Consider the following 22,961-nt stretch of genomic DNA (forward strand, 5'->3'; position numbering starts at 1 on the left):
AAGTTCACTGGGACTGATCGTGTCATCGATAGCGGCGTTTTGCTAACAAAATCCAATTTTCGTCGCCAATCGGATTAAACGAGCCTCTTGCACCATTGATTAATATCATGTCCAAGTCGATCCTTGAAAGCTTGACTCAGACGTCATATATTGCTCTGCCCTGCATAAATATAAGCCCAGTGTAATTGTGTTGCGGCCAGGCTCATGCTTGACATTTGAACGGAAGAACTTGAGACCTTACTAATCAGTGAATTGAGGAGTCCTTGATATTGTACCTAGTTATGGCCTGAAGTTACATGAGCAGATGCTACCCCCTGAAGCACGTGAGCAAAGTCATGCGCGGTAATTTCAATGCAACGCGTCAATATCAAGTCACGCTTTACCTAATATATGCAGTATATGATTAGTCACCGTCACGCTAGGCGTAAGGGAGCGTCTTGAACTACTTGAGACGTCATCATCGTTCTGTCAAGCACTCCAATTCTTGCACAAGAACGATGGACTGGTGTGTTACTCTATTTCACATTTATGTTTCATCTGACTCAATGCTATTTTAGCCTGGAATTGAACATCCGCCAGCGAATCCTCTCGGACCTTGCTACCCTCAAGTCGAACACAGAAGAGCATATATTCACTACTCTTGAACTCATTCAATCCAAGTCCCAGCTGGAAGATGAGAAACACACCGCACTTAATGGTGAATCTAGGGAGGAAGTGGTTAATTTTCGTACATTTATCGTAAGTGCCCGCTCGATGCGTTTTGTTGACTTATTTTAAGGACGCAGTCCGAGGCTAGGGCTCACCGTGACATTTCTTTCGGGGAACTCGTCGCGAACTTTCCGAAGGAACATATCGCAAGGCATATCGATACCCTCATTCTCGTCCTAATGGATTTTTTGCACGACGTGCCACGTGTGGATTTTGACCGATGTCTCTCGTGGGATGGTATGTTATTTTTCGTATATTGTGGTCGGTGCTCCTGACGGTTTATCAGAGTGGGCCCTTCCTGACCAGCTGGTCTTCTCTACTGTTTCTGCCCTTCTGCGTATCTGCGGTGCACACCCAGAATACGCAGACAGAGCTGTCACGTCCATTATCACTTTCGTTACTGACACTGTTGGAAACCTGAAGGAGTCAAACTGTAGGCACTTCATTTGATTTTTGCGCTAGCATTCTGACCTTTATGTAGCCATAGATGTACTTACACACCTCATGCCTTCTGTTCACGGGTTGTACCGTGCAATCACTTCCACTCTCTACCCATGGACCGCCTCTCAATGGCGCATTCTTTCTGAGTCCCTCCAGTCCCTTGTTGCGATTCCGGTTCTTGAACGAATCAACCGTCTCCTACTCGACATACATCAAGAAGCCGAGACTAATCCAGACGCCGACACTACCTCCATCGCCTTCTGCCACACCTTTATTTCTCGGTACATAGCATTTGGACGTCCACTGAGTGGGTATTTTATCGTATGCTGTGTCATGGAGATGGAATGGACTATGCTCGCGCAAGCCCTTGCGAATACTCCTCTGGTGCATAAGGGCCAGGTGCGTGAAGCGGCGGCGGCGAACAAAGCGTGGGTGAACCTTATGAAATGTCCTGGGAAGGATTTGGGAGTGGAGAATGATGAGGAGACGAAGAAAGCTCTGAGGAATGTCATCAGAGATGCGGTACAGAGTTTTAGTGATTTGCTGGATCAGATCGAGGGCATGGAAAGCGAACTTCCCGTCGATACTTACGCATGGGAGACCATGTCCGAGAGCTTGGTATTTTTTCATCTTGTATGTCAATTGGCCAAGTGTTATCTGACCTTATTCATGAGTAGAAACTCGCATCTGTCTGCTCCGTTGCGCTCCGGGAGCTAGATGAAAATCTTCACACTCGTCTGACGCAGTTATTAAGCGACAATGCACCCATTCTGGACAATCTTGTTCAGGAATCGGCGCTCAAGGCTACCACAGTTCTTGTGCGGAGGTTAGTTCAGGCCATACAACGCACAGCGTTTTCTTTAGCTCATCTTCTACAGCTTCCCAGAGATTGCTCCATCTTTTGCCATCTATCTCCGCCGTTTCGTCACCTCTCCTCTTTCGATTTTCGAGTTCGCATTCAACACTGAGAAGCGTGCACCCCCACCTCTAACAGCGGCTGCCAAATGCCTTGCGCTTTGCATCAAGGTATGTCTTTGTTCACCCGTTTTTTTCAATATACCTCAGGCCTTCCCAGCTGTCACCTGGTGACGACTCCATCATGTCAAACATGTACTCTCTCCTCAATTACATCGCTGCGACCTCCAAAGAAATAACTGAATTATCCTCTTCCAACCAACTCCTTTCCAACCCCCTTTACGCCGCCTCGATCACCTCTCATAATGATAATGCGACCTTCCAAAGCGATGAAACAGGGCTACACGGTCGCTCAGACGAAGAGAAGCAACTCATCGGGATCACGACTATCTCCGTTGTCACACGCCTTGCACTCGAGTTCCATGCTGCGGGCCAGGAGGAAGTCACAAAACTGACTATTTCGATGTTGTTACAGCGCTTACGGACTTTGGAACCGACTCTCGAGGCTGCGATTGCGTATAACCTTGTGGATCTTGCGCTTGTAGCTCCTGAAGAGTCGTTCATAGACGTTGCCCGTGCGTTCTCACTTATCAATCGCGCTACGAACCTAGAGGACCCGAGGTTCTCTAATAATATGGTGTGTATGAACCTATAGGTTGATGGTGTGCGTGCTGATGGATAGCAGGTGTTGGCCGCCCAGACGAGGCTTGCACGGGAACTAGACCAAAGACCAGATTTGTATGATGTGTACTTGGTTGAGCTGCTCACTTTGTTCGGAGACAAAGGCGTTGCTATCCAGAACGTGGCGACATCCGACCGACACGTCAAGGTAAGTTTGCTCACACATTGCAATGTTGTGCTGAATGTTCGGTTCAGACGGAAGAAATGATCGAGCAGCTGGCCTCTTTGTTGTTGCCGATCGAAGCGCTTCTTACCCATCCAGATTACTCTCCACACCTGGCCGCTTCGCAAGAGCTTACGGGCCTCTTCCGCAACATGTGGTTCCTCTGCGTTCTCTTCCATTTTACATCCGGCGAGGAGAGGGGTGCGATGACGTGGCTCATACCTGTGTTGGCGAAAATTGCAACGAAGACGCCAACTCTAGTGCTCGAGAATGCTCATGATGCGGCGAGTGAAATCGAGTATAGCACTGTCATCCGACATGAATATGCGCATTCTGTTAGTGCTGCGTTTTTTGAAAGGAAGGGATACTCAATGAATTTCACAGGTTATCTCGAAGCATCGGTCATTCCTTACACGCCATATTCCACATCGCACAAGCGAGATACGCTCTTTGTCCCCAGGACAGGTAATATTCTTATTGATGATGCAGGACGTTGAGAGTATGCGATCTGCTGCTGGTCTCCCATCTTCTTTGGTGTCATACTTCACGAATGACAGCCTGAATCGACAGAGTTATCTTATTGTATGCATGGAATCTATAGCTGACAAGGTAATGTTCGTCTTCGGATATGGTGTGTTGAGCTAAATTGTTAATAGGTTATGCGTGGATGCATGGGAGAGATGAATTCCCAAGCTGTGGAACAAGCACTACCGGCCCATCTATCAGAGGAACTTCGCAAGCTGCTTGTAGCCAGCACTCACCGCATATCTCGTGCTCGGGACGTCGCAGCCAAATACCTGTTCAACCTGATCACGTCGTTTCCCTCTCTCATGTGCGACCCGCCACTGGTGTATGCAATCCTCGAGTGCCTTACTCTTCTACGTCACGCATGCGAGAACGAGTTTACGGACGAGGTAATAGAAATATCATTATTTAGTGAGTAGCTGACGTTTTAATTGCAGTACAACCCGGTGTACGAGTTCCACTCTGAGCGCACCGGCATCACGCTGCAGCTCACGGATGACTACAAAGTACGAAATGACATCCTTGGACAGCTACAGCGCAATGCCAACACGTGGTTTGAACTCGCACTCGGCCGGGCTCCCATTGAGCTCCAGTCGACACTTCAAGTTCAGTTTTTTATCGTTACTTCAGCTCTTTCTCCTGATGTCCTCCGTACAGAAATATCTTACAGCTGCACAACCACTGATCGGCGCGGACGCTACTGAGTTAGGAGCTTCTGTTGCCGAAACGTTTGCTAAGGCATTTGGTCCTGTGCACCGACAACTTTGTAAGTGCTCGGTCTTGAATAACGTGCTAGTATTCTGATCATTTACATCATAGACTCTTTGTGTAGCTTGTCAAATTGGAATTCCGATCGTGCACGCGCACTTGCTAGTCAACTTGCGAGCAAATGCTATTTTGCAGGGGAAGTTGCTGGTTTGCGACTTGCAGCTCGTAAAAGTAAGTCGGTCTACCCGATAGACGTTGGGGCGTTTTTAACGTTTGCAAGATCAAGATTCGTTGGATAAAGTAGCTCCTCAGATGCACTGCACTGGCGTCCAGCCTTTCAAGGACAAGATGGCCGATACGATGAATGACATTCGGAATAAACGTAGCTCTTTGACTGTTCAAGACCTTCAGCGCCTATTATTCCGTTGCGCAGCGATTCTTATATCGTTGGAGAAGGTTAGACCAAGCTCTATATGTTTCTGGCATCCGTGCTGATGATTTTCAGTGCGATTACACCTTAGTACATTTCTTGGTAGCTCTACCGTTTGAGGTTTTCACCCCCGCTGCGGTCGCTGCGGGCATTGAAACATGGACGTGGGTCATCGCGGAGCGTCCTAACATGGAAGTGGCCATAATGTGCGAAGTGCTCACGTCTTGGTTTGGGACTGTGAAGGAGCGTAAGGGTGTGTTCTCGGCCTCATCAAAGTTTGTCAATCTTTTGGCATTTCAATTTCCCGAGTGATTGACAATCCGCAGCTGTGTTGATCCCTTCTATCATCCCATTAGCTACAGTCCAACCGACAAGGACGAAATCGATCGAGCAACGACTCATGCTCGTCGGCTGCTCATGCCGCATACTTTAGTTCTACAGATGTTGTTCAGTCGATTGCAGGCAGCTAGATATTGTCGCTCGACTGTAATGTTCCTCATCCAAAGACTTGTTTTGCGATCTGCGCAAGCGCACAAGTTGTTTAGGTACGTTCATCAGGCCAACTGCTCGAAGTCATATTGACAATTCATCCAGTACTCATCCACTGGCTCGAGAGTTACGCTACACGTTCCTTCTTTTTGGACTGGAGACGTTGAAGAGCTCGCATTTAGATGCCGTCTGCGAGTGTATGTTACGCGAAAGTCTGTATCGCACGGCATATTCATGGTTTGCTGTTCGGCCGCAGTTAGTACATTTCTCAAATATCAGTGTTTGTGCGAACGCTTATGGTGTTCAGGTGGTCTTTTGGAGCCAATCGAGTGCAGGTTGACGCTGATATCAAAGCTATGTCCGAGTTTCTTGTGCATCTCCAAGGTGACTCGATCAGGAATATGACATCTCTTTCGAGCCTTGCTCCGCATCAGTCTGCGTCAAAGACGTCCCGTGAGCACAGCGAAAGTTCTTTTCTTCGCGCTGAACTGATCTCTTGTAGTTTATGCTACGCGCCTCAAGAACATCAACCAGCCACTCCGTCTTCTGATAGAGAATGAGATATTCAGGCTTACAGTCTGGGCTAATCCTAGCAACGAAGCGAAACGAGGCAGCGATATTCATGGCCTGCTCGAGCGCAGTATGCTTGAGGTAAGCACCTTGATGTCTCTGTGAATGGTGATTCATATATTTCCATAGTCGACTTGGCCTGGTGTAGTTCGAACAGTGTGGGAGGTGGACCCGGCCATAGCAGTCTATCTGACTGAGCGTTTCAAAAGCCCCGCAGCTCACGCTGAAGTGCAGAATCTGGTACGGTCTAACGCTAGCCAGGTACTCGATACTCCGGAAGCTCTACGATTTTTGATTGGGGATTCCTTGCGAGGACAGAGACGTGAGCTGAAGGTAATTTATTTTTTGCAGTATTGTGATTCGAGAGTTTATGTTTTTGTCAGTACATCATCGTATGGGCGCCTGTCACTCCTGTGATCGCTGTTACTTTCTTCGAGCGGCGACACGGAAACAATCCATTCCTGCTACAATACGCCCATCGAGTCCTGAAGCAACATTTTGTCGACCTCACATTCTTTTTTGTTCCTCAAGTTGTTCAGGCCCTTCGGTTTGATGACCTTGGTTTGTATCTGTAGCCTCTTGCCGTTATGGTTTCTCAATGTGTGATTTAGGATATATCGCACAGTTCATCTTCGAAACCGCAAAGGTATCTCAACTCTTTTGTCACCAGATCATATGGAACATGAAAGCCAATTGCTACAAGGATGATGCTGCCGAGGTCGTGAGTACAATGTATGTTTCCATCTCTACTCTACTGACACGACATTAGGAAGATCCTATGAAACCCGCGTTAGATCGGATGACTGATATGGTAGTGGATTCGCTATCTGGTGATGCCCGCACCTTTTACGATCGAGAATTCGGATTCTTCAACGAGGTAACTTCGATATCTGGGAAACTGAAGCCCTTCATCAAAAAGTCAAAACTTGAGAAAAAGGCGAGACTCTCGAAGATCATTATAGGATATCATCTGATATATCTTTACAGGCCAAGATTGACGAGGAGATGGCCAAGATAGTTGTTGACGTTGGAGTTTACCTTCCCAGTAACCCGGACGGTAGTGTTATTGACATAGATAAGAAGTCCGGCCGACCGCTTCAAAGTCACGCTAAGGTGTGTAGATCATCTGTTGTCAATCTATTTGCTCAATACAATCTCACCGAAGGCACCATTCATGGCTACTTTTAAAGTGAGGAAGGAGCGCGTTATCATTGATTCTAACCCGGAATCTCTTTTGGACGGCGCACTCGAGAAACGCGAGGAGTATGACGTTTGGCAACAGGCTATCTTCAAAGTTGGTGACGACTGTCGACAAGATGTGTTGGCCTTACAGGTCATCGCGATGTTCAAAAACATCTTCACCAGCATCGGGTTGACTCTTTATCTCTTCCCCTACAGGGTCACCGCAACTGCTGCTGGAGTAAGTACTTTTGCTTTTCATTCACATTTGGCCACGCTTATGCATATCATAGTGTGGTGTCATTGACGTAGTGCCAAATGCCACATCTCGAGATGAGATGGGAAGGGCCACAGTAAACGACCTACTTGACTTCTTTATTTCGAAATACGGAGGAGAAGAGACCGTTGCATTCCAACGTGCTCGCCTCAATTTCATACAATCTATGGCTGCATATTCCATTGCTTGCTATATCCTGCAAATCAAGGACCGTCACAATGGGAATATCATGATTGATGGCGAAGGGCATATCGTGCATATCGGTAGGTTTTATCGTCTAAGAGTACGGCAAGCGGCATTAAACTCGATTTCAGACTTTGGATTCCTATTCGATATAGATGAGTTCTTCATTTCACGATCGCTGATATGCTTACTGACTTGGTTCTTGCTGTCTATCTACGTCCTGGAGTAAGTCCCGATCACGATACCTCGAGCAGTTCTTTGACTATACTTTCCAGGGAGTCAAGTTTGAACCTAGCTCTTTCAAGTTAACCCACGAGATGGTAGTTCTTATGGGTGGCAGATTTTCTCAAGGTTATGAACTGTTTCAACATCTGACAGTGAAGGCTTTTCTCGCTATCCGACCTCATGCGGATCAGCTCGTCAGCACAGTACAGCTCATGCTAGGAACTGGTCTCCCGTCCTTCAAAGGTGAACCGACTATCAAGCGCCTCAAAGATCGGTTTGCGCTTGGGTTGAATGAGCGTCAGGCTGCTGAATGGATTATGGGAGTCATCCGCAATGCTCATGAAAATGTGAGGAGCACAGCCTACGATGAGTTCCAACGGGTGCGTTACTCTTGCTTGCGATCGTTAGACATCCTCATATAATTTTCTTAGATACAAAATGGTAAGTCGGGTGCATACTTAATACAATGCCTCTGGGGCCTGAGGCGTTTGCAGGCATACCGTACAAGTAGCAAATGCTACTCAAGAGTCAATGGATAGTATCGAATTTAGATATAGAAATATTCTACCTCTTGCCTTCAGCCGTATTTAAACAAGGGTTGGATAGTTTCTACCAACAATGGTGGAGTGTGGTCAAACTCAACGTTCCAGAACAATTCAGAGATCTATATTTAGCACCCGAGCTTCGACTAGAATCGTGGCTGAACTCTGCTTATCGATCAACCATCTATCATTCTTCCCACTTGTGCCCTCATTATTTTCATGGAGTTCATCATCCGAAACGTAGACTTTCAAGCCACTGAATATGAAGTCACAAAGAAGATAGCAGAGGTTTTGCACGCGTGCCCCGGTCCATTTGTGTCGGATGCCGATGCGCAGCAGCGTCCCATCAACTTTAGAGTCATGCTCGAAAAGAATGAGTGCGGAGGCGTCCGTAACAAAGGCTTCGGGTCACTCAGACTGCCCTCTAAGCACGTAGGGCTGAAATTCCGTCGGCTTGTTGACGGCGAAGATGGTGTCACCATCAAGGTCGGCAAAAAGCGTCTGAAATTCATCCCTACCACCAAGCACATCCCAAACAACATACTAGTCACCCTCGAAAAGGCTCCATATGTGGATCCTGATATCGCCCAGAAACGACAGGAGAAGATCGATGCGTTAAGTTCAGACTTTCGAATCGCTAAAGTGCAAATTGGTATGTTATAAGTTTCCTCGTATACCTTTTACCTGTCGTCTTTGGATCATATGAACTTGTTAACTAGGCATATTTTATCGCCCTAGAGGTGCAAGCCTATCAGATCCACGTGCCTTCAGCGTGGAATGGCAATCCGATCTTCTTAACGGACTTGGGTGGTTGAACTTCGAATATGAGCACAAACTGATCCGTGCGAAGGTTTGGCATCTGTTTCATTCTGAATATAAAACCGTAGCCCGTATTGATATTATAATTGGCTAGATTGGTGATCCAGCGCGAGGAGAACTGTTATACAGCCTGATCGTTACCTTCGCCAATATCAACAAAATGGCTGTGGGTCGTGATTTTGGTAATCAATGTAAGCATGGTGCCCATGACTTAGGGTTATGAATGTAAAATTTCCTTAGACGTATGCTTCGATCTGTTCACGCCACCCATTGTCGAAAGAGAAGACTTCAATAGAACCCTTACCGGAACACACTCCGATCAGAAGAATTATCGCGAACGCGTTGGTGCTATACATCCAGGGCATGCGCAAATTGCTCCGTACGCTCACCACATACGCATCATCCTCTCCGAAGAAGGAGATCTGGAGAAGTTCACGCAATTCTGTAAAATTGCAGAACTTCGTCCTCCGTTCTCTGGAGTCCGTATTGAAGCCATCTGCCAGGAATTTTTCACGAGCAAAAGACTGGCTTGGGTACAAAGATGGTTGATATCATTAAAATCAGACTGGCCTGTAGCGTTTCAGATCGAGGCCCTTCTTCGAAATGGTGTCGCAAATACAAAGGAACTCGAGGATCTGCGCCCGAATATTGATGACCTGATTCGCTACCACCGACCATCTGCCGCGGCCATCATGCGATACTTTGTGATAAAAGCTGCGGCTCGTCCTCCAGGTCAAATGATCAACGAGTGCTTCGAGCTAGTGGTAAGGGAGAGGCTCGGGAATGTCCGTCCCGAGGCGCCTCCTGGCCGCTTTTATTGTCATCGTGTTACAGTCACTCCAACTCGGCTCGTCCTCGAGGGGCCTAACATACTGCAATCGAATCGCGTCATTCGCGAGTACGAAGGCTATGAAGGCAACTTCATTCGAGTCGATTTTCGTGACGAGGATCGTCTCCAGTATCGCTGGGATAGGGAAGTAGATGGAGCGAGCTTCGTCAGGAACCGTGTCGGGGGCTTGCTGAAGGATGGTTTTGAGCTTGCGGGAAAACATTTTGATTTCTTAGCATATTCTTCATCTGCACTGAGGGAGCATGCTGTTTGGTTCGTTAGCGCCTTCCAGCACGACACCAAAGGACTTGTCAACGCACACACGATAAGGGGTAGCTTAGGAGACTTCAGCGGATGCATCCATTCTCCTTCGAAATATGCTGCTCGGATGGCTGTAAGTCAGCTGTCTCTGTCAACATTCCTTTTAAACAGCATTTCAGCAAGCCTTTACAGCGACAGATCCATCGGTCAAGATCCATCGGTCCCAGTGGTCGGTAATGCCTGATATCGAAAACGAAAACGGTGTTATGTTTTCTGATGGCGTCGGTACCGTCAGTGATGAACTTGGTGATTTAATCTGGAAAACTCTCTGCGAAGCTCGACGAGATGGTGGTGCGCACGCAGTGAAACCTTCGGCGGTAAGTGCTTTCACGCCTGTAAGTACTGTACTAAACGGGGCTACAGTACCAAATCAGATTCCTTGGCTTTAAAGGTGTCGTTGCTATTGACAAGCAACTCAAGGGAATCCACCTCTGCTTACGAGAAAGTATGAACAAGTTCAAGGATCGTGGGGAAGAATATGCTATGATAGAGATTGCTCGCCCCGTCGTGAAACCTAATACTCCTCATCTTAACAGGTATCTACAAGTTCCTTATCATTTCAGTTTTATGTGTGGATGCTCAAGCGATTCGCAGACCTTTGATCACAGTTCTAGAAGACCGAGGTGCCTCAAAGGAAACATTTATGGAGTTGCAGCAAAAGGTTGTTGCGGAGGCACGCACCGCTCACGACTCGGTTGATTTATTTGCGGCACTCTTGGAAAGTCATGGACTGTCTCAATCTTTCCGACTGGCATCGACGTTACGGAAACTTAATACCTTCGGTTTAGAGTTGAGCCCTACACATCTTCAGCAGAACATCGACACCCCCTTTTTGGCGCAGTTGCGGGCTTGTGCCATTAACCACGTACTGCGAGCAGTCAAACATGATGCACGCATCCCAGTCCCTAACAGCTACATGCTGATGGGAGTCACAGATGAGGGACCTGCTTACGAGAAAAAAGGCTACTCGAACGTCTTCAAGCTACCTCCCGGTAAGATATATGGTATGCCCCTCATTTCTGACAGCTCGCTGTACTTGTTTACCTGCCCCCCTAAGCGTGTGTTCACAAACCAGGGGATAATGAGCCCATATGGCTTCATGGGCCTTGTATGATCTCGAGGAGTCCTGTCATACATCCAGGCGATGGTAAGTTCCTGCCTGTGCTACTACACTTATCGTAAATTAACTCGAGTCTAGTCCAGCAGTCATATGCTATCGGAAGGCCTCCAAGTGATAAACTCTGCCTTTTTGCTCACCTGAAGAATGTAGTTGTATTTGCATCCACTGGTAGGTGCACGAGTGTTTGAAAAAATTTCCGTTTGTCTATATCCTCAACTATAGGTGCAACTTGTTTGGCAAACTCACTCGGCGGTGGCGATCTTGACGGGTAAGGAGAGATGTCACCTCTATCCTGACCTGAGATTCATGGTTTATAGCGATCTCTATGAGATTATACAATACCCACCCTTGATCCTCCCGGATCATTATGATCCTGCGTCTTATCCTGCAGGGAAGCTCTTCAAGATCGAACGTGAAAGCACAATCGACGACGTGTGTGATTTTGTCGTGGAATATATCAACTCAGATCTTGTGGTACGTCAATTGCGGGTGAGCCTAAGTTGATCGATGACTCAAGTGGACACAGGGGCTTGTGTCCGACAAACATATCACTATTGCAGGCAAGTTTTTATTCTACAATGATCAAACACTCCAACTTATGGTGTTCATCACAGATCAAGCTAGCGTACGTAGTGTCATCAAAAGTGTGCAGTGCTCGAACTCAGATTATAATATAGGACGGATCGTTCAACGAGGCATGCCTGAAGCTCGCAGGCCTTCATAGCCAAGCTGTCGACTACCCAAAGAACGGATGGAAGGTCGACATTGAAGATATTCCTCGCAACCTCATCCCCTACAAACCTGATTGGCATGCAGCAGAGGTGGAATCTCCCCGACCGACAGATTATTACGAGTCAGACCGGGCCTTGGGCCACTTATATCGCAACATCCAGCTCGACGATGTACCCACTTATGTTCCTCAGCAGCTAGAAAAGCCGCTGAGTGATATTATATCCGTTACACTTCGTCCTCTAGTCGAACGACAGCTAAAGCGTCGTGAGAGACCTTCGAAACTCAAGGTCTCAATGAACAGCATATACTCCATGTACTTCGACGAACTCATCTACGTTGCAACCTGTCACACACTCTCACGAGTACCCGGTGCGCGCCTGCGCGAGGAGGAGATCATCATTGGAACTATCCTTGCCAAGTGCTCACAGAAGCGATTTAAAACTGACCGAACATATGCAATGAGAGAATGCATTTCAGTCCTCATTCGCGATGTTCGAAGCAGAATGCTGCCAGAGAGTATGTTGGACGCGTCGCCCGACGAAGTGCGGGATGGCTTAGAGAACGGGTGGTCTGCTTGGGCGCTGAGTCAGGAGAAATACAAAGAGAGTCACGAGAAGAAAAAAGAGGGTTATGGTGCGCAAAGTTTTGGTTTGGTTGCGTTGGGAATTGTGCTGGAGTGTCTGGAGCAGTTGCAGGAACTGCCCTCGGCGCCAGCTTAGGATATCATTGTACAATGTATAGAATTTTTACTTAGAGAAGTGTAACCCAACGGGAGTCTATTATTAGACTCACTCTTGATCACTACATTCGCGTGTTCACTAGTACTCATGTCAATCCACGTCTTTTCTCTTCCTGCAGATTTCGGCAGATTTCACGAAGCGTATCTTCGTTTCTCTCGACACTTTCAGCAATTCCGTTCTCTCCACATCGCCATCAAAGACTGGACTCTCGATTTCATCAAGTCCTACGATCCTTGGAACCACAAGACTCTCGAATCAATCCTCCGGGCCATTGCTATCATCCTGGTACTATTTTTGGTTATCCGTTTCTGGACCACGTCTTGTTCCCGCTCACCGACGAAGGACTCCCACCGCACGGCCCTTCAAGCTCTCCAAACTGTCCTCGTCCCAAGCTGCTCTCTCTGGTCCGCACGCTACATTCAGCTCGTCAAAAATGCCTCAAATAAGCGTGACGGATCCAGGATCGTTGTGCCTTTAAGCATGCTTCTACAGGACGTCTACGATGGCGTGATTGAGCTTCGCGATCCTCTATACGATCTCGAGGACCTGATAGATCAAGGTGTTCGTGCGTATGGCTGTTCCATCAGTCTGAAAATTGAGTGGAAGTGGTGGGTAGAATGGTTAGACCGAATGGTGCGCATTCATGCTCTGTGTTTGTTGCTGACGCGTGCGCTGAACCACCGTTCATCAGTTACGCGGAGACGTTTCAGGTGATTATATGCGCTCTTATGCTTGAAAATTCACTTCTAACGCATATATGCTCATTCTGAAAGACAATACGAAGGGTTTTGATGGTAAATATTCATTGTTCAAATTCCACAGCTACTGGCATACAACATCGACGGGCTGATTCACCCACTTGCACCGACAGCACCTCCACCCTCCGCCGACCATAGGACTATTATCAACCTCAACAACCATCCACTCACGCACTTGGCTACTACCCAACTTCCTCAAGGTTCCCGCACCACTTTGGCATTCACTACCCTTTCCAACCACATCTCCTTCCTCAGCACGTTGCACATTCTCTGCATGATCCCCTTCCTGACCCACCGTCTCCCCCACCGCTTCTCTGACATCATCGCAACAGTAAACGAAACTCCACACTTCAAACTATTAACCCTCACCAACACATCAGCAGTTTACGCTGATACGCTCGCAGCACTATCGAACAAGCTGACATACGATCCGGTAGCAAGACAACAGTGCGTCGACGAACTGGGCATCAAGGGGTGGCGTGAACGAAGGCTAATGCTCGAGTTCGAGGCTGTTCTCGTGCGGAGAGGCTGGCTGGAGCGCTGGGACGTAGTCTTGGAGGCTCGTTGATTATACGTGCACTTGCCGTGTTTGCTTCTTCCTTGAAATCACTCTTGTAGCTCTGGTTCTTGTTGTTTCCCATAGATCCTGTTGCACCAGGGTACTCAACCTTTCTGTTGCATCGCTTCTCACAAATTGATGTTAGATTCGGCGAAACGGACTAGCGGCAGGAGTCGATTAGCAAATGAGTTTCGAACATATGAAAAGATCCTCATGCCCTGTCATGCTCGACCAGAGACCATCGATACTCATCGCGATCAGTGGGTGCAATCACTCACAGGACAGGAAACACATTGTATCTGGTTCGAGTTACACAACTGTGCGTGTGTAAAATATTAGGACTGGAAAGGCACTGGGCGCCTCTCTCAAAGGGCACACCCACCAGGTCCTCTCTGTAGCGATCTTGCGAAATGGGCGCTTATTGTGTCCGGTTCAATGGATGGATAAGACGATCTGGGTGTGGGATATGAAGACTACCGAGACAGTGGGCGCCCCTTTCCATGGGCACACTGAATCCCGGTTCTGTCTGTCGCAATCTCACGCGACAGCAAGCAAATTGTATCCGGTTCATCCGACAAAACCATCCGGGTGTGGGACATGGAATCTCTCAACAAGCCTTACCCTTCCAACGTCCCTGCAATATGCTTTCATCTAACCCAATATACGCTCTTCATTCCGCCTCCTCATTTCTCCAGTATTCTTCAGTTCTCTGTTGTTGCGAACAAGGATGGATGGGTTGTGTATGTCCAGACGGATGACTTCTTATTCTAAATCCCACGCAATTTCCACCCGCAGTGATGAATGTCCCAGGCAACATGGTCGTAATACACGTCTTGCGCATGGCACGTCCTAGGGAACAAAAGGCTGCCTTGATTTCATTAACCCTCGTATGTCGCGTCATAGTCAATCTTGGAGATTTGCACACGCACTAGTACTATGTGTTTGCCTTGGTCAGGGGTTTATTCAGTTCACTTCGTCACGTACAAGTCAAACTTCGCTAATGCACAAAATTTTCCATGATGCTTTGATTTGTACTGAAACACAGCGTACATTATGCATTGTCTCCACTATCACTGTCAGCCTTATAGATCACATACTGTCACTGATTCTTCCTGTGAGCGGGAAGACAAATGATATATTCTACTGCACATGTCCTCCTTTTCCTGCCTTACAATTGAGTGAACACTGCATCGAGGAGAAGAATGACAGTGGGCTATCGTTCAGTGACCCAAGTTTATTCAAAATCTCCATGAGTTTCATAAAAAAAACTTGTCATTTAACGTCTTCCGCACCCTGAACCATGTCAACATTACCCACTGGGCTCACCTAGCGTGTCAATTATGTCCTATACTACACCACAGGCGCAAAGGTTAGAACAATAATAGCGCAAGGTAGGTTACATCAATGACTAAGCACCTCCACCAGCCCGTTCAAGTCCTAGCAGCATCCAGCATGTTGAACTGGAACGCAACTGGAACGCTACATAAATTAATGTCATCAGCTTATCCCGTTCAGGCAAGTGAGGAAGTAACAGAACAAAGAGAGAAGGAAGAGAACGAAAAAAACACTCACTCTCATCCAACCCCTCCAACCTCAAAGGAGCCCTCTTCCCAACCTTGGCTGCCTCAGGGCAATATCGATATCGATTAGTTCGACTTTGCTGCTGCAAAAGGATGAGTGGTGGGTGGGTGATGCAGAATTAAGATATGTAGGGCAGAGATACGTAGTGGTTGATCATGGGGTGCAGGGTGAGATGATCAGATCTTGGTGTATTGTGCACGTGACTGCGAAATTCAGTCACGTCTGGTGGTGTTTTCGGTCACATGATTGCTTAGTTGTAACGGGGCTCCTGGGTCGGAAGAACATTTCATCTGTCGAATCTCATACCAACATTTATTCCAGAACGAACGCATTAAGCGATCCCGCGCAGGGACCGTCCCTACTCTCAGGATATGAAGCGACATTACGACTACGGATGTCCGGAATGCCATATTGCCTTTTACGTTGGCCATCCCTCGTGGAGTCGTGCGATGATGGAACTGGTAGTTTAGTCTAGTCGTCGCTCGGAGGTTATTACCGTTATAGTTCGGAATGTATTTTTCCTTCCATAGGAGGAACGAATGCAGTCGAGAAGGGCCGATGAATGTGAATAATGCGTGCGTTCCTTAATTCTGCTCACTGATCGTATATGCTCACCTATCGTCTCTTTGACCCAGTTGAATAGCTCTAGTGGCGTGCGTTTTACCACAAATCATGTCACGGAACGCCGAATCAAGCACCGAGCGTTTTTCTGATTCGCGCTAGCCATTTTTCACTGTGATGCTGGATCAATATGGAGCTCCGAGCACACTGCCAAGCCTGCACTCTTGTCACACTCATTTTACTAATAGTTAGATGTCGGCGACGACATTTGAGAGGACGATATATGGGTCTCGGATCTGCAATCTCGGAACATGCGCTAACGCTTCATGCGAAGTACCTCTATCACTTTTCTCACACAGGCAATGCAATTCATCCTTTCTATTCTGCCTCGTTTCTCTCCAAGATTATACTCCGAGCTCGAAGAAACGGTATATAGGTCGCACGGGACGCTTTCTTATTGGCTCTCCATCTATTTCCAACATGTTGCTAAACCCAATGACCGCATGATGCTCACGGAAGGAGTCTCAAAACCGCTTGAAATGTTGAAATGTTGTGTGGATGTCGTTCTTTCATAATAATAAAATGGGCTCATGGGGGAACTCACAAGAATCGTAACTCACCTGATCAGTAGATGATTATTATGGTTCGGGGGGCTGCGCCTTGAATGTAGCCTAGCTATATTTTGACACGACCATGTGTGTTGGATCCATCACGCACATGATTATTGTGAAGGCACTTGACGCAGTGATATCGTTATTATGAGCTATGTTGCTGCTAAATACATAATATTTGATTCTGTAAACTGTCCGCAATTGACGAAGGTTTCTGGAACCTTAGAATATTACATGACTTGATCACAGCTCGGTGACGGGTAAGAGAATAATGAACACGGAAGCGAGATGGTAACAGTGCGATTTGCCTACAAAGATGAAAATCAAGCGCTCAGCGTTTGTATAAGGCATTCCGAGACAATGTGGAAGCGAAACTCGCCGATTAAAACCGGGGCCAAATGTCATTTCAGGGATCATGGCCAGATCGATGCCAATCAGCTAGTCATCATGATCCAGCTGATCATATCAGAGCGCTGTCATTGTCATGATTAGTATACCTTGGGAAAGGTCATCAGAAGAATCAGAACCACCACTGCGGGCGTCCGCGTCAATCTTGATTGATCTGGTTGTATGATGGAAATGAAGTAACAGGTTGAGTTCGAAGCTTGCATGACACATGAATCTACTACCCCTGCACCAATCGTCGAAATTCTTCGCTTCTCCTAAATTGTTCCAGAGGAGGGAAATTGCCATTGGAGGTTTTCTGGCGCTCGCGGCGTCAGTCAAATGCGAGCATGCAACGGTATTGTGAATATGATCGAGTTTCCCTTTAAAAGCATTAATCCTGCCACCCTCCGATTGTCATAGCGAGTAGGGGGCATTTGGCATTTGTTGTCCCGAACCTTTTATTGATTTTTGCTAGCTCTGAGCTGGAATGGACGCCGTGATCAGCTCGAATAATGATGATACCGCATGACCAATCACTGTCGATACGCCGAACGGAACATACCAATTCATGGAACTCAGAACATACAGACGCTGCGCCCAAGTCGATTGGGATAGTAAAGTTTACCCAAATTCTGGGGGTTGAGAAGTTCAGCAGGATTGTGGCACTCGTGCACAATGATTCTGCAGATCTGCAAATAGGCTCTGCACACGTGCATAAGGCAAAGGTGTTGCCGTGTCCGGGAAGACCTGCAAGCCTTTTCTGGTAACAAAAAAAGTTGGGACTGAGGTGGGCCTTTCACAATGACCGACTTCTAAAGCTTGTGATGTTTCTGGGTTAAAATTTTCTAACGCCCAGAGATCCAAGATCTGTGGCAACGCATCAAAAGAAGATCGTTCATTCGGTCGGAATTTTTAAAGCTCCTGCACTGGTTTGAGAATGACAGGTCACCTGCTTGCACTATCAAGCGCTCGCCGTGGCATCAAGCATCTAATCGTCCGTTCCGCAGCAACAGATTCATATAGTCTTTCTCTCAGTCTCAATCCATTCTCATTGCAGCATGTCCCAGTTCCCTGGATCCAAATTTCAGGCGGCTGTGAGAGAATGAAATTTAAGTATGGCACTCTGAAGGCGCTAACCAGACTCGTGAAACAATTTCCGGGGTAGGCAATTCTGGATTGCCGGAATTGTAGGCCCAGTGTGATTAGTAAAGGCGGGTGTTGATATGGATCGTTCTCAGGGGTGACTTTTCAAAGGTTCGATATCCCGCAGCGAAATTAGTGCAAGAGCACATATTTAAACGCATAGATATCCTGTAAGCCTCGAGTCAAGTACCGCACGATCTCTTGTACTACCTCACCTCGACAATTATGCAAGCCCCTCTATCCATGAATTCTACTAACTTTCAGTATTCTTCTAAGCCAGAAGACCGCTATCCATTGTATATGCCAGCGGACCATCTGCCCTTAGGTCAGAAAGAACAAATGAGTTTGCAGGTTCCTTTCGCACAAGTCCGGCAATACGGGCATGCGTATCCAGCCCCCCCTGCTGCACTCGAGCAGCCCTTGGGTGTAGATGAGGCGTATCCCCGAGACTACTCGCTGCTAGAGCGGAGGGAACAAGTGGGCTGGCAGCCTCCCGTCCCCCACGTCCAGAAATACGGGAGTGCACGCCCAGCCCCTACTATTGCACTCGATCAGCCCTCGGGTTTAGACACAGTGCATTACCGACCTACCATGGGAAGCGGGGTGGTCGCTCGATATTCTGTAAGTCCCCACAGTTGCCGAACATTGCATGAACTCATTCCCGGTCATTCAGGCATCACCTGCCTTTCCGTCAAGAGACACAAAGCTGGTGATGCACACCCATGCGTCACATTCAAACCAGCCTGTTTCCGAGTTCATCAGCAATAATTGCGAGAACTGGACACTCACATTGGATGTCCCCATCCCAGAAGATGTGGTCCGCCCGACGCTCACGTCGTTCTCATATACGGTCAAATATAGCACAGCGAATGATCACTTGGCTTCTGTTGTTCGATCCAATATTCTACTTGCAACAACGAAATCAGAGGCGCCGGACGATGACGATGACGAGACTAGCGAGAGTGCTAATGCTGTGTGCCTTTCGTCCGTGCTAGGCGTCAAAGCTAATCACTTGGATAACCACTGGAACCACTTCGTAGATCACCAACACATCCCTTTTGATGTCCGCATTGTCCCGAACAGTCGTCTGTACTTGCAGATTCACGTCTCGGAGTATCCTACAGAAGCGATACTGCGCTCTCTTTCGATGGATGTCTTTGCTACTTGGGTAGTTGACAAAGAAGAGATGCGACTGCTTCAGAAACGTCAAGCCAGGCAAGCGGCAGAGGCGCAGAAGGCAGCTGACGAAGAAGAAGCCAACGAGATGCGACGGCTTCAGGACCGTCAATTCAGGCAAGCGGCAGAGGAGCAGGAGGAAGCAGAGGCACAGAAGGCAGCTGATGAAGCCAAGAAAGCGGCAGAGGCGCAGAAGGCGGCTGATGAAGCCAAGCAAGCGGCAGAGGCGCAGAAGGCGGCTGACGAAGCCAAGCAAGCGGCAGAGGCGCAGAAGGCGGCTGACGAAGCCAAGCAAGCGGCAGAGGCGCAGAAGGCGGCTGATGAAGCCAAGCAAGCGGCAGAGGCGCAGAAGGCGGCTGATGAAGCCAAGCAAGCGGCAGAGGCGCAGAAGGTGGCTGATGAACTGGCCAAAGAAGTAGCCGAGAGAGATGCAAAAGTGGGCAGCACCGCGGATGGAGTGATGCAGGAAAAGATTCGAAAAGCGCTCGAGCGTCTTCCAGAGGATCGCAGCTGTCCTGGAGGATACGTTTGGGTCCAAAATTCGGCTGGTTTCATGTGCGGAGGGGGTGGACATAGCATCACTTGGGAGGAATTGGCTGCACTGGCTGACTAGGATGGCTCGGGTGGTTTGGATGGTTTGAAAGAAGTTTGAGCGACAGATGCAAAGGCGGGAAAGAACGCAGAAGACCAAGCCAAGAAAATGAGCTTCAAAATTTTCACGGTGTCCACCTAGCTCCGATTCTCCCTCCCCCTCCGACTGCCGCTGGCACCCAAACACCTATCTCTGTCGAAGACCGTAATGAGTGTAGTACGATGACAATGACAATGAAAATGACAATGTCAACATGTGGTATATTCTAGAGGGATTAGGTGATCATCATGTAGAGAGTAAATGTGATCTGGTACAAGCACGATAAAATATAGCGCTTGCAGTCTCCTTTTCCCATGTTTTTGGGCTCCGTGTTTGAGTATCTCGCAAAGTTTAAGCAAAGAGGCGCAGATTGCAGATATCTGGTAGTACAAGCTCATCATGGTCCTCCAGACTAGGGGCGTGACACTTTTCACGGGATCAGACTCTTCGAAGGGCAGGGCGTTTGGAGTGCGTGGACGACTGTCTGTGAAGTTGAGGAGTACTCTGTATTTATCGATGTTGCGATAATTCTAGTCCAAAAACCACTGCTGGCAGAACTGGCGCCGAAAGAGAGTCATTGATAGTGATCTACTACGAACGCATTCAATTGAAACTTGAATAAAAGGCATGATTCGTAAAGCATAACATTATGCACACCGTTGCTAGGCACCCTAAACGCTAACACCCCTGTCTCCGCGAGTAAACGAGCTTTGAAAGGCTCACAATGAGATCCAATAGCCTTTGCATTCTTCCCAGTTACATCAAACGGGTGCTGAGCGGCTTGATTTGAGCCGTGTGAATATTCGAGTAGGTCCTCTGAGAGTCGTCGTGGCCTAAGTAGGATACTCATAGTCGATCCAGATTATTATGTCGAGGAAGGGTAGCACGAGATCAAGGTCAGATGATGTCGACCATATTGACTACCTCGGGCCTGTGTGTGAACCAGAGTAGTGTCACTACGGTGTCCGCAATATTTAAGACAAGTCTGAATGTCGAGGCAATACTTGGTATTTGGCTTGTCGTGTCAGCAGATATAAAATTTCAAATATTAAAGAGTTATGGTGCGCAAAGTTTTGGTTTGATTGCGTTGGGAATTGTGCTGGAGTGTCTGGAGCAGTTGCAGGAACTGCCTTCAGCGCCAGCTTAGGATATCACTGTACAATGTATAGAATTTTTACTTAGAGACCCAACGTGAGTCTATTGTTAGACTCACTCTTGAATCTTAATCACTACATTCGCGTGTTCACTCATGTCAATCCACGTCTTTTCTCTCCCTGCAAATTTCGGCAGATTTCACGAAGCGTATCTACGTCTCTCTCAACACTTTCAGCAATTCCGTTCTCTCCACATCGCCATCAAAGACTGGACTCTCGATTTCATCAAGTCCTACGATCCTTGGAACCACAAGACTCTCGAATCAATCCTCCGGGCCATTGCTATCATCCTGGTACTATTTTTGGTTATCCGTTTCTGGACCACGTCTTGTTCCCGCTCACCGACGAAGGACTCCCACTGCACGGCCCTTCAAGCTCTCCAAACTGTCCTCGTCCCAAGCTGCTCTCTCTGGCCCGCACGCTACATCCGGCTCGTCAAACATGCCTCAAATAAGCGTAACGGATCCAGGATCATTGTGCCTTTAAGCATGCTCCTACAGGACGTCTACGATGGCGTGATTGAGCTTCGCAATCCTCTATACGATCTCGAGGACCTAATAGATCAGGGTGTTCGTGCGTATGGCTGTTCCATCAGTCTGAAAATTGAGTGGAAGTGGTGGGTAGAATGATTAGACCGAATGGTGCGCATTCATGCTCTGTGTTTGTTGCTGCTGAACCACTGTTCATCAGTTACGCGGAGACGTTTCAGGCGAGTATATGCGCTCTTACGCTTGAAAGTTCACTTCTAACGCATATATGCTCATTCTGAAAGACAATACGAAGGGCTTTGATGGTAAATATTCATTGTTCAAATTTTACACCCACTAGCATACAACATCGACGGGCTGATTCACTCACTCGCAACAGTACCTCCACCCTCCGCCGACCATAGGACTCTTATCAACCTCAACAACCATCCACTCAGGCACTTGGCTACTATCCAACTTCCTGAAGGTTCCCGCACCACTTTGGCATTCACTACCCTTTCCAACCACATCTTTTTCCTCAGCACGTTGCACATTATCTGCATGATCCCCTTCCTGACCCACCGTCTCCCCCACCGCTTCTCTGACATCATCGCAACAGTAAACGAAACTCCACACTTCAAACTATTAACCCTCACCAACACATCAGCAGTTTACGCTGATACGCTCGCGGCACTATCGAATAAGGTGACATACGATCCGGTAGCAAGACAACAGTGCGTCGACGAACTGGGCATCAAGGGGTGGCGTAAACGGAGGCTAATGCTCGAGTTCGAGGCTGTTCTCGTGCGGAGAGGCTGGCTGGAGCGCTGGAACGTGGTCTTGCAGGCTCGTTGATCATTCATGCACTTTCCGCGTTTGCTTCTTCCTCTCAATCACTCTTGTTGCTCTGGTTCTTGTCGTCTCGCATAGATCTTGTTGTACCAGGGTGCTCAAAACTGCAACATCGCTTCTCACAAATTGGTATTAGATTCGGCAAAACGGACCAGCAGCAGGAGTCGATTACTAAATGGATTTTGAACCTCAAAGCACTGTCACGCTTGACCGGAGATCATCGATACTCGTCGCGATCAGTGGGGCATTGATATCGATAGATGGTGGCTATCTTGCCGAATATTGTGCAGATATCGAGAGGTTGCAAATCCGAGCATGAATCAACGAGGGATAAAATGCTGGACCTGTGGAATATGGCAACTCAATTGCGAGGCAGTGGGTGAGCCTCTTCGAGGACACTGACTGCGTTGTCTGTTGCGATCACTCACAAGACGGGAAACACGTTCAAGTTACACGACTGTGCGTGTGTGAAATATTAATTAGG

General features: G+C 47.8%; 7 protein-coding genes across 7 annotated transcripts; all 7 read left to right on the top strand.

Moving 5' to 3' along the window:
- Positions 1 to 497: 497 nt before the first annotated feature.
- On the top strand, positions 498 to 8,005 carry EDB93DRAFT_1242600 (uncharacterized protein; the record flags this gene model as incomplete). Its single annotated transcript, XM_041452037.1, has 31 exons — positions 498 to 505; positions 558 to 738; positions 786 to 945; positions 995 to 1,141; positions 1,190 to 1,767; positions 1,827 to 1,975; positions 2,028 to 2,175; positions 2,225 to 2,701; positions 2,750 to 2,893; positions 2,941 to 3,243; positions 3,293 to 3,490; positions 3,565 to 3,822; positions 3,871 to 4,038; positions 4,091 to 4,203; positions 4,320 to 4,372; positions 4,422 to 4,597; positions 4,647 to 4,846; positions 4,898 to 5,116; positions 5,166 to 5,315; positions 5,368 to 5,513; positions 5,563 to 5,711; positions 5,760 to 5,963; positions 6,014 to 6,191; positions 6,242 to 6,351; positions 6,400 to 6,567; positions 6,618 to 6,743; positions 6,796 to 7,050; positions 7,103 to 7,349; positions 7,401 to 7,428; positions 7,565 to 7,874; positions 7,979 to 8,005. 31 exons carry the CDS (start codon positions 498 to 500, stop codon positions 8,003 to 8,005), a joined length of 5,778 nt encoding a protein of 1,925 aa, XP_041303663.1.
- Positions 7,852 to 12,633, top strand: EDB93DRAFT_1171519 (RNA dependent RNA polymerase-domain-containing protein). Its single transcript, XM_041450360.1, has 14 exons — positions 7,852 to 8,688; positions 8,756 to 8,886; positions 8,950 to 9,046; positions 9,096 to 10,078; positions 10,125 to 10,322; positions 10,369 to 10,541; positions 10,600 to 11,009; positions 11,063 to 11,152; positions 11,204 to 11,293; positions 11,348 to 11,393; positions 11,443 to 11,599; positions 11,652 to 11,685; positions 11,740 to 11,750; positions 11,803 to 12,633. The coding sequence occupies exons 1-14, from the start codon at positions 8,256 to 8,258 to the stop codon at positions 12,574 to 12,576; spliced, it is 3,627 nt and encodes a 1,208-aa protein (XP_041303664.1). The 5' UTR covers positions 7,852 to 8,255; the 3' UTR covers positions 12,577 to 12,633.
- On the top strand, positions 12,634 to 14,179 carry EDB93DRAFT_1171523 (uncharacterized protein). Its single transcript, XM_041450361.1, has 4 exons — positions 12,634 to 13,230; positions 13,289 to 13,307; positions 13,371 to 13,391; positions 13,469 to 14,179. Exons 1-4 carry the CDS (start codon positions 12,685 to 12,687, stop codon positions 13,921 to 13,923), a joined length of 1,041 nt encoding a protein of 346 aa, XP_041303665.1. The 5' UTR covers positions 12,634 to 12,684; the 3' UTR covers positions 13,924 to 14,179.
- Positions 14,180 to 14,360: 181 nt separating this feature from the next.
- EDB93DRAFT_1171527 (uncharacterized protein) lies at positions 14,361 to 15,707 on the top strand. The gene is made up of 2 exons (XM_041450362.1): positions 14,361 to 15,393; positions 15,487 to 15,707. The coding sequence occupies exon 1, from the start codon at positions 14,804 to 14,806 to the stop codon at positions 15,209 to 15,211; it is 408 nt and encodes a 135-aa protein (XP_041303666.1). The 5' UTR covers positions 14,361 to 14,803; the 3' UTR covers positions 15,212 to 15,393; positions 15,487 to 15,707.
- Positions 15,708 to 15,776: 69 nt separating this feature from the next.
- Positions 15,777 to 16,499, top strand: EDB93DRAFT_1171528 (uncharacterized protein). The gene is made up of 2 exons (XM_041450363.1): positions 15,777 to 16,070; positions 16,131 to 16,499. Exon 2 carries the CDS (start codon positions 16,247 to 16,249, stop codon positions 16,490 to 16,492), a length of 246 nt encoding a protein of 81 aa, XP_041303667.1. The 5' UTR covers positions 15,777 to 16,070; positions 16,131 to 16,246; the 3' UTR covers positions 16,493 to 16,499.
- A 1,680-nt stretch (positions 16,500 to 18,179) lies between these two features.
- EDB93DRAFT_1339681 (uncharacterized protein) lies at positions 18,180 to 19,986 on the top strand (the record flags this gene model as incomplete). Its single annotated transcript, XM_041455429.1, has 2 exons — positions 18,180 to 18,818; positions 18,871 to 19,986. Exons 1-2 carry the CDS (start codon positions 18,423 to 18,425, stop codon positions 19,984 to 19,986), a joined length of 1,512 nt encoding a protein of 503 aa, XP_041303668.1. The 5' UTR covers positions 18,180 to 18,422.
- A 1,215-nt stretch (positions 19,987 to 21,201) lies between these two features.
- On the top strand, positions 21,202 to 22,579 carry EDB93DRAFT_1171541 (uncharacterized protein). The gene is made up of 4 exons (XM_041450364.1): positions 21,202 to 21,778; positions 21,849 to 21,867; positions 21,931 to 21,951; positions 22,026 to 22,579. Exons 1-4 carry the CDS (start codon positions 21,254 to 21,256, stop codon positions 22,478 to 22,480), a joined length of 1,020 nt encoding a protein of 339 aa, XP_041303669.1. The 5' UTR covers positions 21,202 to 21,253; the 3' UTR covers positions 22,481 to 22,579.
- Positions 22,580 to 22,961: the final 382 nt, after the last annotated feature.

Source organism: Suillus bovinus (genome assembly GCF_016758785.1).
Source record: "Suillus bovinus strain UH-Sbo-P2 chromosome Unknown EDB93scaffold_72, whole genome shotgun sequence".
In the NCBI taxonomy this organism is placed as follows: domain Eukaryota; kingdom Fungi; phylum Basidiomycota; class Agaricomycetes; order Boletales; family Suillaceae; genus Suillus; species Suillus bovinus.

Coding starts and splice junctions, on each gene's coding strand:
- EDB93DRAFT_1171523 (XM_041450361.1), top strand. CDS start 12,685: ATGTCAATCCACGTCTTTTCTCTTCCTGCAGATTTCGGCAGATTTCAC. Junction 13,392..13,468: donor CAATACGAAGGGTTTTGATG/GTAAATATTCAT, acceptor TTGCACCGACAG/CACCTCCACCCTCCGCCGAC.
- EDB93DRAFT_1171527 (XM_041450362.1), top strand. CDS start 14,804: ATGTCGCGTCATAGTCAATCTTGGAGATTTGCACACGCACTAGTACTA.
- EDB93DRAFT_1171528 (XM_041450363.1), top strand. CDS start 16,247: ATGGAGCTCCGAGCACACTGCCAAGCCTGCACTCTTGTCACACTCATT.
- EDB93DRAFT_1171541 (XM_041450364.1), top strand. CDS start 21,254: ATGTCAATCCACGTCTTTTCTCTCCCTGCAAATTTCGGCAGATTTCAC. Junction 21,952..22,025: donor CAATACGAAGGGCTTTGATG/GTAAATATTCAT, acceptor CACTCGCAACAG/TACCTCCACCCTCCGCCGAC.
- EDB93DRAFT_1171519 (XM_041450360.1), top strand. CDS start 8,256: ATGGAGTTCATCATCCGAAACGTAGACTTTCAAGCCACTGAATATGAA. Junction 11,294..11,347: donor AGTTGTATTTGCATCCACTG/GTAGGTGCACGA, acceptor CCTCAACTATAG/GTGCAACTTGTTTGGCAAAC. Junction 11,600..11,651: donor ATATCAACTCAGATCTTGTG/GTACGTCAATTG, acceptor AAGTGGACACAG/GGGCTTGTGTCCGACAAACA.